The 27,528-nt window shown below is 41.3% G+C and overlaps 1 protein-coding gene across 2 annotated transcripts in view; it reads left to right on the top strand.

The window, feature by feature from the left end:
- The window catches only part of COP1 (COP1 E3 ubiquitin ligase), a 218,303-nt gene that overhangs the window by 88,109 nt on the left and 102,666 nt on the right, over window positions 1-27,528 (top strand). For both annotated transcript variants that reach the window (XM_030571631.1, XM_030571630.1), the window contains exons 12-14: window positions 5,368-5,511; window positions 17,328-17,436; window positions 19,334-19,415. In XM_030571631.1, the coding sequence (XP_030427491.1) occupies window positions 5,368-5,511; window positions 17,328-17,436; window positions 19,334-19,415 (335 nt within the window). The remainder of the gene's footprint in view (window positions 1-5,367; window positions 5,512-17,327; window positions 17,437-19,333; window positions 19,416-27,528) is intronic.

The following is a 27,528-nucleotide window of genomic DNA, read 5'->3' as shown; positions in this document are numbered from 1 at the left end:
CACCATGTTTTCCCTTATCAATTACAGCGCTAGAAGCTATCAACTTGGTGGTCTTAGGAAGCAGTTAATGCATCTGATGCAGTTCTTCAGTCACTTCTCACCATTACCAATATTTTTGAAGGCTCATTTTATTCTTTTGACGTTAAATTTGACTTTTAACTAATCTCCCAGATTGAAATTTAGTTGGAAACAATAAAGAAACTTCCACGTAAGGAGAACATATTGATTTAGGAATGGAAGAATAGTGCTAGGTTGCTAACCAATGTCTTAATTAGAGATAATCCTTTGGAAAATAAGGAATTTAGAAAACTTCAGAAAGCACCTAATATTCACGTATTGAGTCTGCCCTTGACATGTAGGAGGAGAGCCAGCTAACTTTTTTTATTGCTGTCATTAAATTCTTTGCTAGACTTTGATCCTTTCCTTCAAACATCAAAAAAAACACCTCGATACCCAAAACAGGTTCTGTATCTAAATCTTCAGAAAAATCTTTTGGCCAAGTTTTGTTTTGTGTGGGTTATTTTTAAAAGGTTTTGAAGTTAGGCTCCTTATTTCCTAATTAACTTTAGGAACTAATTTTTGACAATCTTGGCTGTAGTGTTTATATCATTCTGTCACGGAGAGCAAGAGTGCCAGTTAGTCTGAAAAAATGATGGGGTGGCGGGGAGAAGGAAAATTTCCAGGCATATCTAAAGCTACCCATACTACTATGCTCCTGTTCTCTTCCCTGCCAAGCTTAGTTTGATTCATTTTAAAGCATTCTGGGGTTTTGTTTTTACTTGGATGATTTGGGGCTGGGAGGGATCTTTTTGGCTTCCCACTGCAATAGATTCTTCTCTTCTACCCTCGCTCATGCTACTGAGGCACTGGGCTTTACTGGTGCTTTTTGTGGCTATAGTTGCTCATAAATGAGATTGTTTCCTTTTCTGTATTTCAGCTAGCGACTATGCATCGGTTTCATCCTGAACATGTCCATTCAACATGAGCATTAGCTATCTTGTCTGTTCAGTGACCTGTGAGAAATGAGTTTGATCTGTCCAATTCCCAACGAACAGATATTCCAAGTGACAGCACCTCCACAATTTGCACGAATTGGCAGTTTCAGTTGGGAGGCCAGTGAAATGAATGGGTATGAAGCCCAAACTACCTGCTCATCTCTAGAGGTGGTCCTTTCAGGCTAAGGTTGAAGTATATTAGTGGGGTATGTGGAACAAGACTGTGGTCTCCCTGCCCTTTCTGTATCTGGTCTGGTGATATGTAGAGGATTTCAGTCTCCAGGGCTGTCAATCCAGTTCCTTGCACCAGCCTTAAAGTCACTTAAAATTTGGCTTTGGTAAATGTCTATTTTTCTATCATTATAAAAAGACCCAACAGGCTGTAGGGCAGTGTTGATTGATGGACTTGTGGCTCTCAGAGCAGCTGAGGTAAGCATTCATTAGCTGTATCACATGGTCTGTTATCTTACTGCTTAATCACTTGCCTGATGTCCTTCTGACATAGTACAGTTTGTTACTGACTGCTTGATTACACCTTTCCATTGTTCAATCAGATTTATTTCAACTGTAGAAATACATTTTATATGTGCAATCGAAACATGACCCCCTCAAAGGTTAATCCTATGTTGGCTTAAAAATGGTATGCAAGAAACGTGTTATAGCTCCTGTGATTTTTCCTATAGATAAACTATGCATGAGTGAGAATTTATATTAAAACAAAACATACTTCAAATACTTGTGGAAAGGTAGACTTCAAGCTAGACAGACACAAATTATTTTGTGTATTATATCACACAGCCCAAGCAAACTTTTTAATTTGTGGTTTAAAAAAAAAACTTAAAAGCAGCAAAGAATCTTGTGGCACCTTATAGACTAACAGACGTTTTGGAGCCTGAGCTTTCATGGGTGAATACCCACTTCGTCAGATGCATGTAGTGGAAATTTCCAGGGGCAGGTGTATATATATGCAAGCAAGCTAGAGATAACGGGGTAAACCTCGTTATCTCTAGCTTGCTTGCATATATATACACCTGCCCCTGGAAATTTGCATCTGACGAAGTGGGTATTCACCCACGAAAGCTTGCTTGCATATATATACACCTGCCCCTGGAAATTTGCGTCTGAAGAAGTGGATATTCACCCACGAAAGCTCATGCTCCAAAACGTCTGTTAGTCTATAAGGTGCCACAGGATTCTTTGCTGCTTTACAGATCCAGATTAACACGGCTGCCCCTCTGATAAATTAAACTTAGTTAGATGTGTACTGGTGTTTATGCTATCGACTGTTCTGAGCAAAAAGCATTGAAATAATTGTCACTGTGCCAGTGTGGTGTCTGTCATAGTCAGGACTGGTGGGGGAAGTGGAGCTTTGCAAATGCTCTCGAAGGTTATTTTGCTTGATGGTAAATAATCAATTTGATTAGAATGCCGAGCTTGTACTGCATTTTATTTTTCATTGTGCCATCAAACTCAGTTTTTCACAGTACGACTGTAATAGCTGCAAATAGCTACTGTTGTGTATATACTATGAATGGAGAATTCAAGCCAAGATGCTGCTATATGCTTTAATAAAGGGTGGGCGGAGGTGTAAATGTTTCCCCTCCCTCCCAGCAGATGAACATCTGTATGGATGGTAGTTTGCTTCTGCACTGGTTTTCTCCTGCGGTATCTTTGAAGGTCAGAGGTCTGAGAATCCGTTTCATTGGTTTATGCTCAAGCTCTTTATTTAAAAAAAGGTTTTTAATGGTACACTAATTTTTAGACCTTGAACTACTGATTTTGTTAGCCAAGGTATGCCTTTAAGAAGGAAAAAATGTATAGCATGGGAGTAATGCTAGTCAAAAGTTTGTACAGCTAATAGTAACGAAATCTCCTCAGGTAGGACAGAATTTTCAGTTTTAATAACTTGGCCCTTCACCTCACATAGTAATATTTCTCCTTCAGCAGCAGAAGGCTGAGGGTCTAAATTGAATCCAAGTAGATGAATAGCTGCCATCAGTTTAGTTATGCTGTACTAGAATCCACAGGGCAGTGAACAGTAGCTGAGACAGCAGTTCAATTAAGATTGTGGTACAAATAAATCCATTGCAATGTTATATAGGTTTCTGGTTGTAAACCTGGTTCTTGGGACAGAGAGAGTTGACGTGTCAGTGTGATGCTGAACTGCTTTGACATAGTGTTCTGCAAAAAGCAACTTGGCTAGCTTGGCTTCTACAAAAAGAACCAGTCCTGAGAAATCATCTTGCCCTGTCCCGTTTTCACCTAAAACAATGTCAAACCCTAGTCACTAATCTTGCTTGTCGACCATTAATCTGCCTCTGAAAGTGCTGTCATGCTTTCCCAGCCCACATAGCTGGAGGAGGAGGGTTCCTTGGGGGTCAGGTGCCACCAAGGAGGTCCACCCTGCTGGAATGCTTGTATTGGCCACACCCCTCCTTTCTGCTGCTTCCAGCTGTGGCCAAGCAGCCTGTGCTGCTCCTATGAGCAGATTGTTCTATAGGAGTGGTTTTGTGTGTGTGTGTGTGTGTGTGGTTGTTTTTTCCCCTGCCCATCCTCCCAGCTCAGGGAGGGTGTTCTCTTGGGGTCTGGGACACCCAAGGCTGAAGGTTCCCTCTGAAGTCTGGGAAAAGGCTATGGGAGGGGCCCTGGCTGGGTCTTGCCACTTTATCCTGATATCTCTGGCTGATCAGGCTCCATTTTTTCATGGAACTATTTGTTGTGAGGGTCTTTCAATAGCAATGGGGAAGAAAACCACTTTAAAAAGTAGGAAACTAATGTAAATCCACACAAATTGGTAGAGTAGGAAGCAAGTATAAACTACAACTGACTAGATGTAAAGTTTGATAGTGTGTTCCCTTTTAAGTTTATGGCTCTACAGTTTCAGAGATTGAGTGTAAACTGATACTCTGTCATCCTGAATCTGCATGCAAAGTGCCAAGGACCTCTGGTGCTGCTTAAGGTTCCACCAAGTAGCACTAGTTTTTAAAACAAGACTAGTCAGATTCCCCTGTGAGCAGCAAGAAACTATAGTTGTATTAAAGTGAAAACTGACGAATATGTTGTCATTTTACTTTGCTACCATTCAGAAAGTGGAGCATAGTATTAAACAGACAGTTCCAAGAAACAGTAAGTGATGCTATTGTAACGCTTCAGAGCAACCGCATAGTTGTGCACTGAATTCTGTTCACTGGGGAGGAGAGCCAAAAATGAGGCAGCTGGGGTAGTAGTGGAAAAGTACTATGACATCAGCCGAGAGCCTGTGGGGAGTGATACCACTGTCAATCATAGCAGCAGGGAGACTCTAGATCTGCAGGGGGAATTTTCCTTCTTTCAGATAAGCCTAAGAAGCTCCATATTTCCATCCTACCAGTCTGTGAAAAATCCCTGCATCTTCCCCTTCTCTCTTCCGCTTCTCTCCTCCCCGCAGTAGTTTAGAGAGTGGTGCTCAGCTTTTCACAAGGGAGTTGCCTCTGGATAGTAGTTGTAGTTTCTCTGATTAAGTGTCTGGTACACTTTTCAAGGCCTTTCAATATACTAACTTGATGATGATACTCACTGTTCGTAACCCACTCTCCCTTTTTTTCCCTTCAGAGCTCTTTTATGTTTGATCAGAGGGCTTTCTGGCTTAAGGGTTTACCTCATTAAAAAGTGACTGTTTTTTCTTCCATCTCCTCTCACATCTGTTACAAACATGACTAGCAGTTCAAGACAGAAAATGCCTTGATTCATGAGAACAGCCCTAGATAGAAAGCATGTTGTGTATTTGGCTTTTTATAGTTTTGATAATATATTTTTAATTTTCTTGTTGCTCAGGGAGTTTGGATTTCCCAGGGTTAATGCAAAGCAAATGAGTACGCATGGTAAAGCCCTCAAAACTACCACACTAAACGGGACAATGGGTGAAACAGAATCAATCGGCAATATCCTGTGGCATATTATTAATACACCATGCGGTCAAATTTTTCTTACTACGTTCCCAGTTTGAGCTCTCAGCTTTGTCATTTGGTTGCATCGTAATGTAGACAGAGTTGAACTGAAAAACATTTCAAATGCCTGAATAAAGGTACCGTCTGCAGGAGGAATATTGTGCAGCCACAAAAGTCCACTTTCAGTAAATCGATTGGATGGGGGCTTGCATATCATGATCTCTTGATGCAACTGTGCCTAGGAATAGGAACTCCATGCTGTTTTAGTCCATTTGAAGTAACTGACTTATCCTGGCATAGATAGAATATTAAATATTTTTCTCACTGCACTTTTTAGGAGAATTGTAATCAAGTACCAAACCCTGATTATCATTCAGGCAGTAAAATGTCCTGTTCATAAGTGAATGTGTTTTATGTAGCCCTTGATCTCTGCTTTTGCTCCTCAGTATCGAATTCGACCGGGACTGTGACTATTTTGCTATTGCCGGGGTGACGAAGAAGATTAAAGTCTACGAGTATGGCACTGTCATTCAGGACGCAGTGGACATTCATTACCCTGAGAATGAAATGACCTGTAATTCCAAAATCAGGTATGCATTGCCTTTGCTTTGAATCCCAGCATGCTATGTTTTAATTAGTGTCCCTTACACATAATAAATAGAGCATCGCTTTCTTTATCCTTTGCACTGTGCTGGTGAAGGGGAGATGGAAAAGTTGTATTAGAGCTTTATTTGTGTTCAGAGTTGTGGTGGGCAGTTCAGGCACGGTCTCAGTTCACATAAAATTACATGGACTGCAATGTCTGATCCTCACATCCAGACGTATTTAAAAATACCCAAAGATTTATTGCCATGGCTGGTGGAGAATGGGCATGTGGTACAATTGAATGATTAGCTTTTTCTTGAGAGAGCTGTATTAAAAAAAAAACTACTCTGTAAAAAGTGTTTATAAACAGCATGGTCCAGATTCCAGATGAAGGAATTGATCTGGGCTGAGGAGGATATACGTAGCTGGAAAGGAGAGGAAAAGCAGTGTGGTTTAGAGAGGAGGCTTCAGAATAAAGATATTGACAGTGGGCATCACTGTGGTTCAGGGGTTGGGAAGGACAGGAGTATAATCTAATTGGCAGCATATTTGTTCCAGAGTCTGTAACCATTGTTCAGATCCCATTTCATTTGAGGAAGTGGGATGTCAGAGGCTGTTTGGCTCTTTAGATTCTCTATGAAAAGAGGCTTAATGAAGGAAATATTAATGGCAGTATCTCTTCATAATGACAGAAATACTATGTGGATTACTCAGTGCTCTGACCCACTGCTTCTACAAGTGCTGAAACCATTGTTACTGCAGAGGCTCATTATGGTTGGTGTGAATGATGATCTCTCACCAGCCACCCGCTGAAAGATTCCCTCTCAACTGAAGACTAAATGATCATAATGGTCCCTTCTAACTTTAAAATCTATGAAGAAAAGACCTCCCCCTCCATTGGTATGAAGTGGCAGTAGCCATTCTAGGGAGTGAATGCTAGCGGAAGAATTGCACTTATATATAATGAATTTGTCATAGGGAGTGTTTATCTCATGCTATGATTTTTCAAGGAAGGGATTAACAAGGAGTTTATTAGAGAGAGGCAGAAATAGTAGAGGGGTGAGGAGGGTCTCTGAGATTAAGAGGAAGCTTGTGTTATCTCTCTCCCAAATGTAACCTGTTCTAGAGGGGAAGTTCCTGGAACTTAGACCAGAAAGAAATGAGGAACTGGGAAATTGTCCTGCTTATGCAGAAGGACTTGCCTTCTTACAGGAGACCTATTAAACTAGATACAGTTCATTTTTTTTGTCTTGACTTAAGCAGCACGTGCTTTATCGTTCTGGTTTTTCTTTTCAGCAGATTGAGGAAAACCTTCAATTATTCTTTATTTTGCCATTTGTAGTGTAACTGTATTCTTTCCAAACATTCATTTTTTATTAAAAGTGACCTGCTGAGCCACAGGTGGGGAGGAATAGTTGTGGATGACAATACACTGGAAGTGACAATAATTTAAAGAGCTTTAAGTCTCCCCTGTACACCCATGGCTAGGAGCCTTGCCTACTCAATTCCCCTCCGTTGTCCCTTATGCCCCCATCCCACTGAGATATACCTAGTTCTCGGTGTGATATCCCCCCCCCCCCCCGCACACACACACACGCATTTTCTATGGACTTGTTAACATCTACATGAGGGAGGTCCCATTTTGGTGGTCATCGTAAGATCTGCCAGAGCAGAACATCCTTCCTGGACTCCTAATGCCTCAACTCAACTCAATTTAATTGTTTGTGCTTGCTTACTTACTAACATGCACTAAAAAGCCCAGGGAAATTCCCAAACTGTTGGAATTTTGGTTGAAAGTGTTTCCATAGAATCCAGTTAACACCTTAAAATTATATTTTAATACAAAAATTCTAACCCTTTAAAAAACATACATTTAAGTCTGGGGGAAAACAATTGGAAGGCTCAAACCAATTCATCACAATAGTATAAATCTTCATCTGTCGGTCGCCTTACTGAACTTATTCTGACTGCCCAGTCTATATTTTTATCTTCTAAAATTAACAAAAACACATGCAAAACTAAAAATATCAAATTTAATTATAAAATCCCATTGTCTATCCATGGGAACAGTTTCCAGGAGAACACTAACACATGCTACAATGTTACAACAGAAAGCTATGGATGTTACACAATACAAATCTTCGCCTACAACATCACACTACTTAATCAGTACACTTCATAATAGTAAACAGATCAGTCAATCCAATTCTATTCAGACAAATATTCTTCTACTGCAACATATTGTATTACTACGAGAAAACATACAGAATTCTGATAGAATGAGACTATATTCCTTTCAAAACCCAGTGTTTGCTAGGTTGTACAAGAAGGCACTCTCTGATCCAAAGACTAGTGGTATTAAAAACACAGGTTAGGGTGAAGGGGAGCAACATGCTGGTGAAGTGTTCAAGGGATGATGTTTGAGCCTATCATGGCTATACTATGTCTTTTCTATCTTTAACTACTGTGATATTCTTTACAGAGATCACTAAAACCAGTCTTTTTTGAGAGGAATCAGCCTTGATTGGTCTAGAACCTCTAGCATTGAAGTTTAATATATAAAACTCAATTATTTTAAATGTTCATTGGCTTGCCATTTTCTCCTCCTAAGGAAATCAATTGTTTCCACCTTCCTAGGTGGACAGTATAAATTGGTGGTAGATTGAAGGATTATAGAACCATGGGGAACTGGTAGGTTCCATAAACTGTTTCTTACCAGGCTTTAAAACATTATGATTTTCTAAATGTATGGAGTTTTCATAAGGACAAAGCTTTTTTTTTTTTTTTTTTTTTTTTTGTGGGAATGTTAGCATAATGTCACTGAAAGTTTCAACCGATTTGTTTGGGAATCTAGCAGTGGATTAGGTGCTCTTATTGCACTTGAAGTAGAACGAGAGCTTTAAAGTGTATTTGTTTTTTCTGTTCCTCTGAGAGTACTTCCAGACTGAACTCGCTACTTCTAAATTTGATCTAACCCTGACAATTTTCTCAGTAGAAGGTCATTGTTTAATCTTGCTTCTCTACCAGCCTCCAGTTAGGAGAGAGCCACATTAACACATTTAGGGATGTCTACCATGTCAACTTTGTGTATGAAATGAGACACTTTTCACAGCTTCAAGATTTTTCCTTTTCCCTCATATGCTATATTTATATATGTGCGTGTACACCCAGAGCTGTGACCAAATTAAAATTTAAAGTAAAGTTCCCTGGCACTCTGTAAGTGTGGGTGGGAGAGCAAAGAAATGAAATAAAGGGATTTTCTCCTGTTTCCCCCCTTCCTCCTAAACAAATGCATTTGTCAATCGGCAGCTCCTTAACCCATCCACTCCCTTCAGCATGGGGGTGCTATTAGTTTTGATAGATGATGTTTGGTGATCATTGACCAAATGCACTCTTCGTGTGCCCATTAACTATGTCATCACTCACTCTTACACTGTGGCGCAGATAATAAATTGCTATTCTAAATTGCTTGGCTTGGAGGAACATTGGTGTAGTGAAGACCACATTTGTATTGTTTGGTAAGATATTATCCAAAAACATCCATATTTAATAAAAACCTAAATAAGTGGAATCTGCTTTACAATAAGCTCTGATTTAATGCATCTTCATAATTTAAGTAGAGAGAACTATTGTCCAAACCCAGGTTCTGATTTGCCAATTGGGTCTTTTTTAGATGTCACAACCATACATCAACTGTAATGCTGTGTGGTTGGGACCTCACCAAAATGAGCAGGAAATCCGTCTTATGTTAAAGAATTCTGCTGAAGTTCTTAAAATCAGGATGAGGGCAACTGGTGGCATTATCCTTGTTGCTACTGTTTTCTTTCTAGGAACTATATTTTGTAGTGGAAAAGCTGTTACAGAATGTTCTCATCCCCAAATTGTTTTTAGACATTTATGTATATATGTGTATAAGTGAGCCATACTCTAATACAGGGGTTCTCATAACAAAAATTTTTGTGGCCTCAGAGTGTGGCCACCAACTCTTGCCAGTGGCCACTCTGACAGTTTTTCATGAAACTCTTAATTAACTTCAGGAAAAACAAAATTCACATATACGTGTTCAAATCATTGTAGTATATTTATGTAGGGTTTGTTTCAAACTCAATATTAAAAATAAAGTACAGTTCTCTTTGTTCTTTACTGGACTCAAACAGAATAGAAACAAAAATAAAGTCCTTTGCATGCTTTTTGTCTTTTGTTGTTGTTGCTGCTTTTCCTTTTTTTGGTTGCTTTTTTAAAGACTTGCTAGCTAGTAAGTCTAATGTTGTGAAAAGTGACATTTGTATGTTAATATCATTTTTCACAGAAACAGACTTGCTAGCTAGCTGGGAGGCAGGGAAAAGTGATATTAACAAACATACAAATATCTTTTCACGGCAAGCTGTGGGACAAATTAAGCCATGGATGGGGAGTTGGGTAGAGAGGCAGCAGGGGCCAGGAGTGATGAATTGGGGGTGCTGAAGGAGCCACTGGGAGTCAGGGGTGATTCGGGGGGGATGCGGCATGGCCAGCGCCTTGGGTCTTGTTGGAGGCCTGCCATCATGCAGCTAGTTCGTATAATTTAAACAACTCACCGTTCGCGATCAGTGTCATGCCACTTACATTCTGAAATCCACCTTCCTGGACTTCCTTGCAGCAAATTCTCTTCCCAGGTGCATATGATTTTGCTACCCTCAGTGGATTTTTTTTAAATGTAATTACACAGTTGCAACACTGAGAATCCATGTTTTGGGAACTGGGTTGCTCTTGGAGGGCCTACATATGCAATGGTGGTGGGGGACCCCAGGACTCTCCATCATGGAGGACAGACTCTAAGAACTGTTTTTTCTGGGGGCTGGGAGGGGAGGCAGAAAATCAGATGGATGGATGGCCACAATCCTGGGGGTAGGTGGAGAGAGCAGAGTTGTGGGACCCCAGGTCCTGGTACTACGCGGAAGGTGACCCCAAGGTTGGAGAACCGAAAGGCAAGGAGGACCCTGAGGTAGGGGGATACGGGCTGGCCCTGGCCTGGAGGTGGCATTGGAGGACCCCACCCAGTGCTGGGAGAGGAGAGGTGTCGGGCACTGAGGAGACATCAGGGCTGGACGACAGGTGAAGGATGATGGATGATGTAGACTACTGGCTGGCACTCACCAGTGCAAGGGATGAGGGGGTCCCCCTCTGCTAGTGGAGGGTCCTGCTGGAAAAGGGAAGGGTCTGTCGGAGGCGGAAGGGTAGGGTCAGCCTGCCCTGGCACTAGTGGTTGGGGGGGCGGTAGGACCTTGCAGCGGCAGGAGACGCTGGGAGCCAGTGGAGTGGGCTGGGACTGGGTTGCTCGCTGCTGCAAAGCCTGAGCCTGGGGGGCTGCGGGCAAGAAAAAGAAATAAACACCTGTGAGTGTGGGGCACAGGCCCAACCCCTGCTGCCGCACCAGGCTCCCTGCTAGTCCCCCGGGCTGTCCTGTCCCCCCACCGCATCCCCCTGAAGCACAGCGCCTGGGGCAGTTTTCCCAGCCCATCCTATGGATGGGACGGCTCTGGCAACGGGCAGGGTGTGGTGAAGCTAGGGCCAAAGGCCTGCGGATGGAGTCTGTGACCAGAGGAGGCAGCGTGGGCCAAAGGTGATTGAGGGGGAGTGGTGAGTCTGAAGTTGCCCCCAAAAAGTTGGGAACTCTCACTGGTTGCCTATTCTTTTGGTGTTTCTGGCTTGGGGGGGGGGCTCTCTGCTGTTTTTCCCCCCCAATCACTGCCTAGGAGGTGGTGTCTGCAAGAAAGGCCCCTGATGGCAGCGTTTAAGGAATGGTGCTCTAATATCACCAAATGGAACATAGTGGTGTCTTCGCAGGTAGTTGAAGACAATTGACAGTTTTTCCAGTTATATGTGAACAACCTACTAATATACATGCTAGAGAAGCGTATTGGTGTGGCAGAACGAAGTTACAAAATGGTCAGTGAGATGCAATTTGCAGTTCCAGTGAAAATTCTTATAGTGAAATTAATCTATGAAGATGAGTTTATTAAAGTTTCCCTGTACATTCCATTCCTTTTCTTCACATAACACCAAAATGCACTTCTGCACGGTTCATTTTCCTTTTCCTTTTCCTTTCTGAATTTAACATTCTAGGAAATGTATCCTAAATTGACCTATTAACATTGTCCAAAGCATTCATGACCCTCCGCTCCCAAAAAGGCTGCTACAGTTGACTGCTTTCTGAACAGTGGCTGTGACAGGCATTTATGGAAGCAGGCATGTGACTGCATTTGTGAGGACTTATGTCTGGCAAGAGCAAGTCTGGTGTCCTAGAGCAGCTGTGAAAAGGGAAGCCCTTGCCCAGTGTTGGGCTGGCACCATCCCAGCCCTGCTCTGCTGAGTGCCAGCTGGGTGCTTGTTGAAAGATTCTGCTTCACTTGGGGTAATTCATTGTAAACCTTTTTGGAGCAGGGCCCTTAAACCAGCTGTATCTGCCTCTCTCTCACCCCTTTCTCCCACCTGCTTCCTAAATTCATTCTTGCCTATATGGGTTTTTTGATCTCTCTTTGTTAAGAGTAAGGAGGAAATAAGCATTGCATTTTTTTGTTAAATTTGCACGGCTCCTCCCAGAAATACTAAATGCTTCCTGGAAAAACAGATGATGACATAAACCCTTATAAAAATCCCATTTACAGATTCATAGCCTTGGTACAAGGAACAAATCCTGGCATTGTATAGTAACTATAAACAGCACCCTATGGTCTAATTATGATTTGCAATATCTCTATCTATGACAGGTGATAATCTTTCCTTCTCCTTGGTGCAGAGGGAGACGGGAAAGGGATGAACAGGTAGCAAGCTAATGCTAGCGCTGCTTCTGTGATTTATTCAGGAGACAGAATTGTTGCTTTGCCATAGGTTGAGAGAAATGTGAAGATCTAGTGTTCAACAAAAAGAGAAATTAGTCTCATGGCTGCCTGATCCAGAGCAGGCAGCATACCAAATGTGGGTAGGAAAACACTTATGAAATACATCTTTAATATTCTGCATGTTCACTGCAGTGTGTGTTTGCAGCAGCAATCTGTGATAAATGGTATCACAACTCCAAAGTCAGCTGCATCTCTTTAGTCAACTCCAGTGAAAGCAAAAAACACAAGAATAGGTTACCTTTTGGTTTCAAAATTATTCGTAGGATATGTTTTTTATTTTTCAGTGTCCATAAATCACATGTATGGCTGTTCCATCCTAATCACAATTGATATGTTCATTAATGTCAGGTTTTGAAAGGGCGATAAACTCTCACTATTTCTAGGCACCAAAATAAAGTTAAGCTAAAATTCTCAACCTAGATTCTCGACTCACTGAGTCCACGTGAACTCTCTGCTTTGCTGTTGGAGCCCTTTAGAAAATAATCACCTTGGAACCTCACACACTCCCATGAGACACAGAATGTTTGGACCAACTGTGATGTGAGGATTTGTAGCATTGAATTCCCCTCGCTTTCACTTACTGAAGTAATCCTATCAGAGTTGTCTCCCCCTCTGTCTTGTCTTACTGTTTTTTCTCCAAAACCATTTGTCTGCTATCATAGCTAGGGTTTAGGTAAAGAGTTAAAATGTATTTTAAATTATTTTAATAGTAATTTTAGTTCTATGCCACTGCAGCATTCAGTCATGCTGTCATTTGCATTGTCTTTCAGAAGCCAGTTGTATAGTTGAAATGTTTGAGCATGTAAGGCCTCTGCCTGGAATTCAGTTCATGTACTTACCACACAGAACTTTTCTCTCTCTCTTTCTTTTTCACTTTGCACACTGTGTGAGTAGTCCCCATTCAGGTGTGTAAAGTGAAGCCAGTGCACGTGTCTTTCAAAGATCGGACTCTCAAGCTATATCTACATGGCCCACAGTTTGGACTATGGGGCTGTGAATTACAGTATAAGCTAGTATGTGGGACTGTTAAATCTCCTGTGTGGATGTTGTGGGCATAAACAAAAAGATGTATATAGTTTGTATTAAGGTAGTACTGTTCAAAGAAGGCTAAACTGCCTGCCATGTAGACAAGCCCTACAGTGCAGATCTGATGCCCAATTCATGAGAGCAAGCTAGAAGTTGACAGCTAGTTCTCCTCAGAGGCACCTTGTGTGAGGTTGTTTCGGCTAGTTAATTTCCCAAGAATGGAGCTCTATGCTGATAGTACTCACAGGAGAAAAGGCTATCAATAAATACAGTAGCACAAATAGTAAGGACATATGATCATGGTAGTGTGACTTACTCTAGTTTTAAAAAGGAAGCTTTAAGAATGAAGAAAGCTCTCAACAAACCTGGAGGAAGAGTTGTTCTATTAGTCTGTATCCTTAGAGTATGCCGTTTCATAAAAGTTAGTCTAATGATAAGCTATACAAAACCTTATGCATTGTACTGTTTAATGGAACATTCCAGGATGTTTAAGATCTAAAGCAGGGGTAGGCAACCTATGGCACACCTGCCGAAGGCGGCATGTGAGCTGATTTTCAGTGGCACTCACACTGCCCGGGTCTTGGCCACCGGTCTGGGGGACTTTGCATTTTAATTTTAAATTTAAATGAAGCTTCTTAAATTTATTTAAAACCTTATTTATTTTACATACAACAGTGGTTTAGTTCTATATTATAGACTTCTAGAAAGAGGCCTTCTGAAAATGTTAAAATGTATTACTGGCACGCAAAACCTTAAATTAGAGTGAATAAATTAAGACTCGGCACAGCACATCTGAAAGGTTGCCGACCCCTGATCTAAAGGAAGCTTGGTGATGGTGAGGGGAGAATTAAGTCAGGAAGATGAAGAAAATTATTTGTTTTTATCTAATTATGACCCTTTTAAAAAAATTTTTAAGGATTGTGTTTAAAGATTTATGACACGAGACTAAAAACAGTGTTGTGGGCTGGAGTGAAACTGACAAGAACCATGTCAGTCTCTCTCTGCAACTAGGAGGGAGGAAAGCAGATTTTTATTCGCCTACCAGCTGGAGGCGGCAAAAAGTAGAGCCCTTGAGCATGGCATCCTAGAGGAAGCCCAACACTTTTGTCTTTCTCCAGGACTTAGATTGGAAGAAAAGAATTACTGGTGGTACTTGCCCAAGTTCTACTCACTTGTTATATAGATATAACGTGCAGCTCACAATAGATCATGCAGAGCTTTCATAATATGGTTGTCCTTCTCCTTTCTTGCATGATTTGATTATCAGTGAAATAATTAATGCTGACATTTTAAATTATTGTGCTTCAGGGCACAAGTCACTCTCATCTGTTGGAGGTTTGGAAGGAATATTCCCTGTGGGTAGATTATTCTATACATTCCTACTATAAGGTTTCTTGAATGTTTTTCTGAAGCAGTTGGTACTTACCACTATCAGAAACAGGATATTGGACTAGGTAGTTTTAATTTGCTGTAGTATGGCAATTTCTTTGTTTGTATGGTTGTCCTTAGACTTCAGAGTTAAGTTGTTTTTTGTTTTTTTTAAACGAACTAGGACAGTTCTCTTCACTGTTGTTTCAGACTGTTTGCTGATTCAGGCAGATATCACTGCATCATTCACATTCTGAAGGTCCTTCGCAACTATAAGGACCAGAGGCATACGTGTTTTCTAATTAAAAGCTTACTACTGTTCTGAAGATATAGTTTAGCTTCACTGTTTCTTAGCAACTGGTGTTGAAGAGTGGCTTGAATTCTTGCCTGGGCATTACCTCTATATAACAGTAGTACTCTACATCTTTGTTCAGTGTTCTGGCTGCTAAGGCTTGAAAAATCTATATATGAAGGGGGTGGTACAAATAAATGAAGAGGTGGAGGTGAGGGTGTTAACAGGGATGCAGAGGTTGGTGGAAAGAGTGAGATTGATGGGATAGATTAGAAATGAGGTTCTGCATGGGAGAGGGAAAGAAGTGGAAGAGATAATACAAGGGTTGAGGTATGATAGAGAAAGAAATGGACACTGAGAACAATGCAGAAAATTGCAGGTTAGCAAACACATTTTTAAAGGTGTTAAACCTTGTGTGTATTGTGACAGACCCAGACCAGTGGGGTACAGGAGTCTGGTAGAGGGCAAATATACTGGTCACTGGATGAGTAGTTTTCTGTTCCCTGAGTGACCAGAGCAGGGGCTGCACTAGAGTAATCAGGAACCTGCTAGAACCAGTTAAGGCAGACAGGCTGATTAGAACACCTGCAGCCAATCAAGGCAGGCTAATCAGAGCACCTGGGTTTAAAAAGAAGCTCACCCCAGTCAGGCGAGGAGGTGCCAGAGGAGAGGAAGTGTGTGAGGAGCTGGGAGCAAGAGACACAAGGAGCTAAGAGTGAGAGTCTGTGCTGCTGGAGGACTAAGGAGTACAAGCGTTATCAGACACCAGGAGGAAGGTCCTGTGGTAAGGATAAAGAAGGTGTTTGGAGGAGGCCATGGGGAAATAGCCCAGGTAGTTGTAGCCGTCACACAGCTGTTACAAGAGGCACTATAGACAGTTGCAATCCACAGGGCCCTGGGCTGGAACCCAGAGTAGAGAGTGGGCCCGGGTTCCCCCCAAACCTCCCAACTCCTGATCAGACACAGGAGGAGTTGATCCAGACTGTGGGGAAGATCACTGAGGTGAGCATATCTGCCAATAAGCACAGGACCTACCAAGGTAGAGGAGGAACTTTGTCACAGTATATAAGGCTATAAGTAGCATTTAAATAAAACCACATTAATTAAAACATGCTAGCTAACACTCTTCAGAACATCACCTGTTTTCCTAGGGTAGACATGCCGTAACTGGGTTATCGTGACTCAGCCTCTAAGACCCTATCTGAGCTGCCAGTTTTAGAGAAATTTCCCTGCATTGCATTCATACCATTCCAGTGACAATGGGAATGCTAGCATAGCATTTATCAAGGCTGTAATAATCTAAGCTAGTTACTCTCTCATAGCTATTTGATGACCTATGTGAAATGGTTCAGTATCAGTTTAGTTCCTGCTACATGCATCACAGTTGACAGCTGGCACTTTTTCACACCAGATGGGCCAAAAATTGTGTGAATGCATGTTCTAAATTCTTTTACCCTTATTGAAATATTTTTGGGCACCAAGCTTGAAGCATATTGCGAGACCAGTGAGAGGAAGCTGGCACTATTATTGTCCATGTTGTACCTGTTAAAGGGTTTCACTCTTCAGTATTAATCAGATGCTATATCCTTCAGGACTGCTCAATTCAATATAAAATACAAACACAACCTATATATTTTCTCTGATCCCTGTTTAGAGATCTCCCTCAAATCTTCCTTTCTCAAGTGTCAGAGGAGGGCACTCTTTAAACTAAGAATGCAATAAATAGTCTATTTTGTCTGTGTCAAAGAGGTCATAGTCTCCTTGCTTTTTTTATCCTTTGGTACCAATGTAGTTCTATATTTTACAGCTGTAGATTGCATTAGTAGACTTCTGCTTTTGGCATCATGGTTAAAATTGTGGCTTTTAAGGAGCTAAAAGGTTAATGTTTTTTTCCTTTTTTAAAATTCGGGATCTCTGTGTGAGTATGAACACATCATAGAAACAGAGCTATGGACAGCGTAAGACATATAAGTTGCAAATAATATCTTGAGATGGAGAACTGCATAACAAAGACATTAAAAGCACTTATGTAGTTTGTATGCTAAAAAGCTTTCCAAGTTTTTTGATGCTTTTTGTTTTTTCCTTGTCTGATTATTTTAATAAAAGGCAACTGAGCCAAGATTGCTTTGGGCTGTCCCAAAGTTACACAAAGATCCTAATTGCCTTGAGCTATTGCAGACATTATTTTTAAGGTGTATATAATATAAAGTAAGATTGTTTGTTTGTTTTTTTTTGGGATTTTCTCTTTTTAAAGCTGTATCAGCTGGAGTAGCTACCACAAGAACCTGTTAGCCAGCAGTGACTATGAAGGCACCGTCATCCTGTGGGATGGGTTCACAGGACAGAGGTCAAAGGTCTACCAGGTAAGTGCAGTCACCAAGCAGTACCATTTTCTTCTTTGCAAGTGCCATGGCTTCAAGTTTGTGTGCATATTAATGTTCTAATTAGGGTGTTTCTAGTAGCGTGCTGATGGTGGTTGTCTTGATGGCTGCATGAGGTGAAATGGCTGCATCTACAGTAGATGAATTCCCTTGGCTAGTAGAGAGTTACCATGTTTTTAACTTTTCTTTAACTCCATTGAGCAGTGTTTCTTCAGCAGTGACCAAAGTAGCTTCTTATCACAATAGTGAGGCACATGGCAGCCTTTAAGCAGTGATGATTGTGTGGCTAACCAAAACCCTGCTGCTAGGGTGCAGATCTGGGAAAAGGAAGAGGAGAGTTACTGGATTTTTAAATTCACTTTTTTAATGTGAATTTAAAAAAAACAAAAAACAAAAAAACTCTCCTGCATGGCTGCTTCATTTCTGTCTTAGACATTTTGCTGCTGTACACTCAACTGTGATTGTATTTGCAGAAGGCCTAAGAAATAGGAGACTAATGCACACACTGCAGAGAGAGAGTGAAAAGATTGAAGTAGTGGAGCTACAGGCAGCCACAGCAGATTTGATGCTAGTACATGTAAAGTCCTGCATATGGGCCAGTAAAATAACAGCACAAACACAGAATAGGTAAATGTAATCAAGCAGCTATACATTAGAATTTAATTTCATCTTGTCTCCTTTATCCTGTCCTAACATTACTTTTCCATTTAGTCAGTTGTAATGAGGGCCACTAGGAAGGTGTGTGATCGGAACTGAGAAGTTGGGAGAGGAGGTGGTGGACCACTTCTTAAGAGTATATGTGAACTGCTGCCGTAGAGCATGCATCTCCCTTTGACAGTTAAATAGAAATGTAAGATTTTTCCTTAAGTTAAACAGCAGCTCTCTTCTTATTGTATATTAATCTGTATCATAAGGTTCTGTGTTGACATCCTTTTATCATATGTATGCCAACTAGAAAGAGATCTCACTGAACACAATGAATCTTAATATAATGAATTCAAGGACAATTTATTGATAAATTTTCATTATGAATGCAAAATGGTGAAACTGGAGTTATATTCCAACTTTTACTTGTACTAAAAGAAAGTAACTCCACTTCATTATTTAAACTCCCTATCGATTCTTTTGTCCCTTCTTCCAGATTTTCATAAATTGAGGTATGTGCACAGACATATGCTGTATACATATTTGAAATACTGCTTGGAACATTGTGCTGGATGTTTTTTCGTGCCCTCTTCACTTCACTTCTCAAGCTTTGTGAAAGTTTGAAATAGTTTAACTAACCTTCAAGTTTCATTTAACAGAATATTGTGGTGCTAGTATATTAAACCTTCCTCATCACTTATAAGGAAAAAGCACTCTGACTTGAAATTACATGTATATGTGTGATAAACTACATTTCCTGTGACCACTTAAACTTTTAATATCTGAATGAAGGATACTCCCCCTTTTGGACTTTGTAAACAAATTCAATAATCTCATTGTTGAAAGATGCATTTTAATGGTATTTAGACAATTCATGCATGTTTTGCTCAAACAGAATGAAGGGCCACAAGGGAATAGTAACAAACCAAAATACATGGTCATGAAGTGTCCTCTGAGATGAGAAAATAAGCAGTACTTTAAAAACAAACAAAACCCATCCTGGATGTAGCTTGCTAGTGTTGCCATTTTGGGGGGCTTCTCTTAAACCACACAGGCATTAGTTTATGTGAAAGAAAAATGTATATAAGATCACTACTATACACATAGTGAATGTCCATATCCAGAAATTCCATCTTAATTCATACCAAGCTGCATATGTTTTGCTTTACTGCGTATTTTAGTGCTGAGAATTATAATGTACTACATCCAAATATTTTCCTCTTTCTCAAAACAGGAGCATGAGAAAAGATGCTGGAGTGTTGACTTTAACTTGATGGACCCTAAACTACTGGCTTCAGGTTCTGATGATGCAAAAGGTATTTTGATTTTTAATTCTAGTGCCAAAAGCTGAACTCGTGTATTCCCTATGCTTGTCAATATAGGATGTGTCAAGTAACTGATTCCTTGACTGACTTAGTTTAACTGACTTTCCCAGGACATTATAGAACCATTTATGATCAGATGAAAAGAGGGGAGAGAGCTTTGTCTAGAGCTGTCTGGAAAAAAAGGGAATCTCTTTCCTTGAAAAATTTCATGTGGTGGTGTTTTGTTTTGTTTTGTTTTGTTTTTTTTGTTTGTTTGTTTGTTTTTGAAACATTTTGTTTCAGGGGAACTGAAATGAAATTTTTTAGCTTTCTTTCTGCCCGCACTTGTCAGTTGCTGAATTTCCATAGAGAGAGAGAGCCTGGACACTCAGTCTGCACCTGCAGCTCCTGGAACTGGAGAGTCAGAGTGCCGTGGCTCTCAGACTGTCACCTGGAGCTGGTGTGGGAAGCAGTGCCCTGGCACTCAGCCTTGGCAGCCCTCTGAAAACTTTTGTCAATTTCACTTGCTTAAAGTGAAAATAATAAGAGCCTTCCAGGTGGGCAGCTAAGCAGCTGTCATTTTGACTTTTTTTTTTTAACCAATAGAAAACCAAAATCTTTCAGAAAAATTGAAATATCCTCTTGGTAAATCTTGAATATTTTTTTTGTGAAGTGGCCATGTTTCATTGGAAAATCATTCAGATGAAAATTATGGATCAGCCTTAGTCTAGGCTAGGATTTATGGGGAAGGTTGTATATCATGTTAGCTAGTACAATCCAACTGACATCTTCTTAAACTCCTAGTGTAGACATAGCAAGTTTTATTTCAGCATGTGCCAGACTGATAGTCTGAAGATTGGGGAACTTTGGTTTAAAAAAAAGTGTGTACAAGAAAGGGAGTGGCTACAGATAAATGGGTGGAGACTGAGAATGTCCTCTCTTGCTTTTATCTAAGGCCATGTCTACATCTAAAATTTTGCAGCGCTGGTTGTTACAGCTGTATTAGTACAGCTGTATAGGGCCAGCGCTGCAGAGTGGCCACACTTACAGCAACCAGCGCTGCAAGTGGTGTTAGATGTGGCCACACTGCAGCGCTGTTGGGCGGCTTCAAGGGGGGTTCCGGGACGAGAGAGCAAACCGGGAAAGGAAACCAGCTTCGCCGCGGTTTGCTCTCTCGGTCCCGGAGCCAGCCAGCAAACCGCAGGGAAGGAGACCTGCTTGCTCGGGGTTCCGGGACCGAGAGAGCAAACCGGGAACGCCGCGGTTTGCTCTCTCGGTCCCGGAGCAAGCCAGCAAACCGCAGGGAAGGAGACCTGCTTGCTCGGGGTTCCGGGACCGAGAGAGCAAACCGCGGCGTTCCCGGTTTGCTCTCTCGGTCCCGGAACCCCGAGTTCCCGGTTTGCTCTCTCGGTCCCGGAGCCAGCCAGCAAACCGCAGGGAAGGAGACCTGCTTGCTCGGGGTTCCGGGACCGAGAGAGCAAACCGCGGCGTTCCCGGTTTGCTCTCTCGGTCCCGGAACCCCGAGCAAGCAGGTCTCCTTCCCTGCGGTTTGCTGGCTGGCTCCGGGACCGAGAGAGCAAACCGGGAAAGGAAACCAGCTTCGCCGCGGTTTGCTCTCTCGGTCCCGGAACCCCGAGCAAGCAGGTCTCCTTCCCTGCGGTTTGCTGGCTGGCTCCGGGACCGAGAGAGCAAACCGGGAAAGGAAACCAGCTTCGCCGCGGTTTGCTCTCTCGGTCCCGGAACCCCGAGCAAGCAGGTCTCCTTCCCTGCGGTTTGCTGGCTGGCTCCGGGACCGAGAGAGCAAACCGGGAAAGGAAACCAGCTTCGCCGCGGTTTGCTCTCTCGGTCCCGGAACCCCGAGCAAGCAGGTCTCCTTCCCTGCGGTTTGCTGGCTGGCTCCGGGACCGAGAGAGCAAACCGGGAAAGGAAACCAGCTTGATTACCAGAGGCTTCCTCCTTCCACGGAGGTCAAGAAAAGCGCTGGTAACTGTCTACATTGGATTACCAGCGCTGGATCACCAGCGCTGGATCCTCTACACCCGAGACAAAACGGGAGTACGGCCAGCGCTGCAAACAGGGAGTTGCAGCGCTGGTGGTGCCCTGCAGATGTGTACACCTTCAAAGTTGCAGCGCTGTAACTCCCTCACCAGCGCTGCAACTTTCTGATGTAGACAAGCCCTAAGACTGTCTAGTAAATGATGATAAAGCATTAAGGATCATGCACAGTGAGAAATACCTTGTCCTGTCGGATGTGTGACATGTTTTTTGAGAAACTTAACAGCAGTGTGAACAAAATTGGGTGGTGGTCAGGAAGGCATGGGAACTGCAGGAGTAGATATTGGGAATGAGCTGCTCCTTGCCTTCACTCCTCCCAAGACTCCTTCTGGGCCCTAATGACCCAGGATTTTGGAGTGCTCACCAGGCACACCATTGTGTCCCACTGCTTGAGCACTGCACATTGGAAGCAATACAATTTCTCTAAAGGGGGATTGGGTAGAACTGAAATACATAATCTTTCTACTTCCCTAAAGAACTGGACTTTATCTGCAGTCAGTCTAAAATATCACCTTAGTTATTAGGCAGTCATTGCTTTTAACTTCCTTCTGCAGCCACTGGGGATCAACTCTCCCAAATGGGCGCAAACAGCTTTGGACAGATTTTCTTTGAATGACAAATTAATTTGTCATAAAACATTAAACCTTGCAAGCCTCTGCCCCCTAAATTGCTTTTAAATTCTGTTTCAAAAGGAAGTCATATTAGTGTTTCTTAAATGTGTTTGACATTCTCAAGGTAATTGGTAATTTCACTTACAAAATGCAGCCTTTATGATGATTTCATATTATGGAGATTTTTTTTAAATGGCTTTTAATAGATTTTTTTTTTCTTCTTCTTTATGGTGGAAGTCAAGACTGTTTCCTTTACAATTAAATGTAATAAGGAAAAAGTCCCACTGTATAAATGATCAACCCTTTCATCATTTTGCTCCCCGTTCATGCTGTGCATTTTAAAAAAAAGCTTATCTTCAAAATAGACATGCATTTATTAGCATGGTAAAGAGCTGTCCGCCTGAGCTGACTTTATAAAACAGGGCCTCACATCACATCTTAACAATTCTTTTCTGCAGAAACTGTTTTAAAAAGTGCAGTGTTTACACACATAAGTTATGTATTAATAAAGACCTGCATTTTCTATACACATCCTGCCTTTCTATTCAAATAGTAGTTTTCTTTAAAGGTATATAGGTGGGGGGGTTTTCTGATCAGGCCTGGGCTAGTGTTTCATCCCCCCTCCTTATGCAGTCTTTTCACTATTTACATATATAACAAAAACATCAGAGGTGAATGCCAGAATTGGAGACCTATTTAAAAGTATTTTAAATAAGTATAGCTCTTTTAACTGCTAAGGTGGAGAACTCAGTTTGCCAGACATCTGTTAGCCAAATGTCAAAACCTGCTACCTATCTGGTCAGGGTTAACACCTGGTGGGAAGCCCAGCACTACCATTCTGTACTTCCTCACAACTACCCCTAATGCTTGGATGTGTGGGCACTGAGCTTTCTATCTGTAGTTATTGGCCGTGTCTGGGAATGATGGGAACTGTAATGCATTGGTGGTGTAATGTAATGGTGGGAAAGGTTGGGGGGTGAGATCTTCCCCCCTCTCCCCAGCTCCTTTTCTGATTGCTGAGTGTGGAAGCTTTACTAAACCTCCCTCCTCATCCCTGCTGCAGGATGTTCCTGTCTCTCTCTCTTCCCCCTTTCCCTTTCAAAGTGGTGACAAGGTGTTAGATGCCTGGGTACTTGGTCCACTGCAATGCCCTTTGCCAGATACACACACACACACACACACACACACACACTGAGGAGAGTAATCCTGTGATCACTCCCCTGTCAAAGTTCAGACACAGCAAAAGGAGCTCTGAGCAACAGAATACCACTGGAACAAAGACTGAGTCTGATATAATTACAGACAGCATGTCAGGGCTATGCATACCATTCCATCCTCTTCATTAATCAAATATCATCTAGAATTTGTTTGTGAGAATTCTTTGTACATTGTCTTCCATAGGAGAGAATTGGAGCATAGAAGCACTCTGACTCCAATTGTTCATTATATTTAAAAAAGCAAATTATATGTTTAGTTAGAGTATTTGTAGAGCTGTCTGCTGCTACAAAGGTAGCTGAGATTTACACACCCAAAGACATAATGACTGTTAGAATGTTGGCCCATGTTAGCAGAGCCCTGAGAAGCTGCATAGCCTTCTGTTTTCTTGGGATATTTCTATAAAATAGAAGACTATAATTCTAATTTAACCAGTAAAAACGTGACTTTAATTAACTCTGGGTCTGGTAGGCAGTTGACCTTGAAACTATGTAAATGAAAATTATGTAAAAATATCTACTTTAACTTCCTGAAATTTTTAGAAAGGGACTTGGTGTAGGTGTCATTAATACTATCTACATATTGGGACCCTCTGAACCACAGTAAGCAGGGATTTGGAGATCTCCTGAGGCTTGAAAGGACATCTTGTAAGGCAGATGTGACCTTGTCTGCTAGAAACTCTTCAAAGAGGGATCTCTTGACCAGTTCATGGTGGAGACCACCAGATATTCTCCCATAATGGCCCGATTTTATAGTTGATCTGTCTCTGAGAAGAGAACCACATATGGACCATCATGTTGTCTTTGTTTTGCCATCAGCTCTGTACCCTGCCTACTCTTGGAGCATTTCTGGGCATGTTCAAGCACCTATTGTCAAACTCCAGTACATAAGCATTATTTTAAACATTGATGGTACGAATAAGTGGCCAATTTATTAAAGGAAACAGAAGTTTGTGCAAAAAAGTGTCCCGTGGTGACTAGTATGACCTTAAATTCTTACTATTGTAAATACACTTTTATTCCCCCATCTCAAACAGTTGATGGGAATTTAAACCTGGTTTATCAGAGCAGTTTTTTCCTCAAATTGAAAAATAATTTTCAGACATAAGTCACATTCCCTTCTCTGTATTTTGACTCTTCCTACCAGTAATATAACTTTCAGACATTTAGAATGATCATTGATTGAAACTACCTGTGACTGACTGCTAAACGTGCCTTCAGTAAAAATCCTTCTTAAGCAAGATTTGGTAACTTAGTCATAGGCACAGAAATAGATTGTAGGGACCTGCAAGAACCTATTATACTCTAAGTACACAACCTTTGAAAATATACAAAAATTAGCAAAAATATTTTGATATAAATTAACTATATAATAGGCAACATCCATACCTCTTAACCTTCCAACTTGTGATGGGCAAGTGAAATGTGGCAAATGAACAAACTCTGGCTGTAGTTGTGCCCTGTTGTGCCAAAACTGATGCCATTATAATACTTTTTAACTATAAAAACTGTTTTATAGATGTTTCCTCACTCTGTGAATTTAATTAAATCAGCACTTCAAAAAGAAAATGGAGGAAAAACAAATTTCATCATGTGCCATTTTAAAGAAATTCCCCATGGTTTATTTGCAGAGATTGAATCCTGGAACTTCAAATCCTCCAGTCAGACCTCTATCACTTAAGCTCAAAGGATAATTGGTGGACTACCTACTAGAGGGGCTTTTTAGACCCACTTTGCCAGTGAGTTCTGTTCTAGAAGAGAATGAAGTCCAGTGGTTAGAACAGTGTGGTTGGCCTGAGTGCGTAAAGACATGGATCTGCCATCTTAGAGGCCTGGCTTCTATTCCCAGCTCTGCCTGAAATGGCCTTGTGCAACTTCTCAGTTAACTTACTTGTAAAATAGAATACTTGAATGCTCTCTGGGTTAGGGCATGAGGCTTTGTGAGGTGCACAGAAATTAGGGCTTGTCTATTCAAACAGTTTCTATGTGGCAAGCTGGGGTGTGAATATACTCCATGCTAGCTTGCTACGGTCTAACTGCTCATGTACATACTGCTGATGTGTATTAACAGTTAGAGTGCTTTGAAGACAGTGCTTTAATAAACTTAACATGTGCCAGCAGGGTACATGTGGACAGCTAGACTGTGGCAGGCTAGTGTGGAGTAGATTCACAACTCAACTTGCTGTTTTTGAATTGTTCACGTAGACAAGCCCATAAATGGCTTTCACAGGTAAGAAGATCAGAACTTGTCTGTAGGTCAGGGGTCAGCAACCTTTCAGAAGTGGTGTGCTGACTTTTCATTTATTGACTCTGATTTAAGGGTTTGCGTGCCAGTCATGCGTTTTAACATTTTTAGAAGGTCTCTTTATATGTCTATAATATATAACTAAACTATTGTTGTATGTAAAGTAAATAAGGTTTTTAAAATGTTTAAGAAACTTCATTTAAAATTAAATTAAAATGCAGAGCCCCGCCCCCTCCCCCCGGACTGGTCGCCAAGACCCGGGCAGTGTGAGTGCCACTGAAAGTCAGCTTGTGTGCTGCCTTCGGCATGCATGCCATATGTTGCCTACCCCTGCTCTAGTTATTTGTTCTTCAACCCTGAACTACAGGTTATTTGGCTGGGCAGAGTGCCTGTGTGTGGAATATTTCTAGGCTTGGCGATCAGACGTCCTGATCAAACTGAAATGCTGATTGTCCCACAAATTTCCAGTACACTTGAGAGCTCAGTGGGAGGTTACTTTTCATTTTCATTGTCTCATGAGTTTGAAGTAGAACTTAAGGCATCTATGTGAACTGATTTCTCATAATGTGAATAAGTGAAGGTAAAATATTCTCTCCTCCATCTAGATATAGAAATAATGAATAGGTGGCAGTTCTGCACATAAACATGTTGATTAGTTGTAGTGAACTGAGCGAGTTAGTTCAGGTTTGCAGAATTGAGTCCATGGAAAGGAAGGGTGGCCTGGTAGTTAGGGCATTGTCTTGGGAATCAAAAGATCAGTGTTCTGTGACCAGCTCTATCAAGGACATTGTATTTAACCTTGAACAAGTCACTTGGAGCTTTAGTGGGAGCTCCATTTTTGAAAATAATTTTAATTGGAATTTTAAGTGCACACTTCTTCTGAAAATCAGGTTAATCTCTGATGCCTCACTTTCCCAGTTTATAAAAGGAGGATAATTGCTTACTTCACAGGGGTTTTATGGTTATATTCATTGTTTGTGGGTGCTCTGATACTACCAAGAATGCCATGGAAAAGTAACTAATGCTGTAATAGTTTATGGAGAGAGTGACTGTGAGACGAGAGAACTGTTCTCATCTCATAACCTAATACATTGACCTAAAGCAATGTCTGCATATGGGATGATGAGGGAAGCATGATCCTTTAGAGTATTCTGAGCGTAGAAATTGATAGGCAGATGGATTAATTTTAGAGAATGGGCTCGGTGATACTGTGTCCTATAGCAAAATCATATTACCTGGTGCATCTTGTATATAAATAAAATGACACTTCAATATTATGAATGTTTTGTAAAGAATATTAGCTAATGTTTGTAATGTAGATGAACACTGCAGCCAATAGCTTCCTCTTACGGAGTGTTTGTCCAAAGCTCTGACCCATAGTAGGTTAATTTATAAACTAATGAACATTTGAACCAGAGCACCAATCAAACAGAAACTGGATAAAATTTAATCAATTTAAACCGAGAGCTGCTTCCCAGACGGCATCTTGTTTTTGTGAGGTGTGGATGCTTGGCCACATGGAGAGATGCGGCTCTCTGCGCAACAAAACTAGGCAAAGCATGTTTTAAGAACAGTTCATCTCGTAGGGTAGTTTTGCCTCATCAGCACAGTTCTAAGTGTTATCAGGGCATCTGTATGTTTTATAGTTACCACCTCAGTCTCAACAAAACTGCTAAGATTCACAGTAAGTGAAGCAAAATTCATACAACCAGAGTTTATGAACCTGTTGTATACACATTTAGTTCCAGCTAAAACATGACTTGTGATGTGGTTTTATGTTTTTTAAAGTTAGGGGGCAGGAGTTGGTAGGGGGGAGGAAATCACAAAAAAGCTGATAGCACTGTTCTAATCAGAGCTCTTTATGTTCCACAGCTATGTGGTCGTGGAAGTTGCTGTGGAATCTAACGCGGCTTACCAATTGTAACAAATTTCATGTTGGTTTTATGAGCCCCTGTATTGATTAAACAGCAGATGAGCTCACCAAGATCATTCTACTTTTT

This window comes from Gopherus evgoodei, chromosome 8 (genome assembly GCF_007399415.2).
Source record: "Gopherus evgoodei ecotype Sinaloan lineage chromosome 8, rGopEvg1_v1.p, whole genome shotgun sequence".
In the NCBI taxonomy this organism is placed as follows: Eukaryota; Metazoa; Chordata; order Testudines; family Testudinidae; genus Gopherus; species Gopherus evgoodei.
The sequence above is the reverse complement of the archived record's forward strand: the minus strand, read 5'-3'. Positions and strand labels throughout refer to the sequence as shown.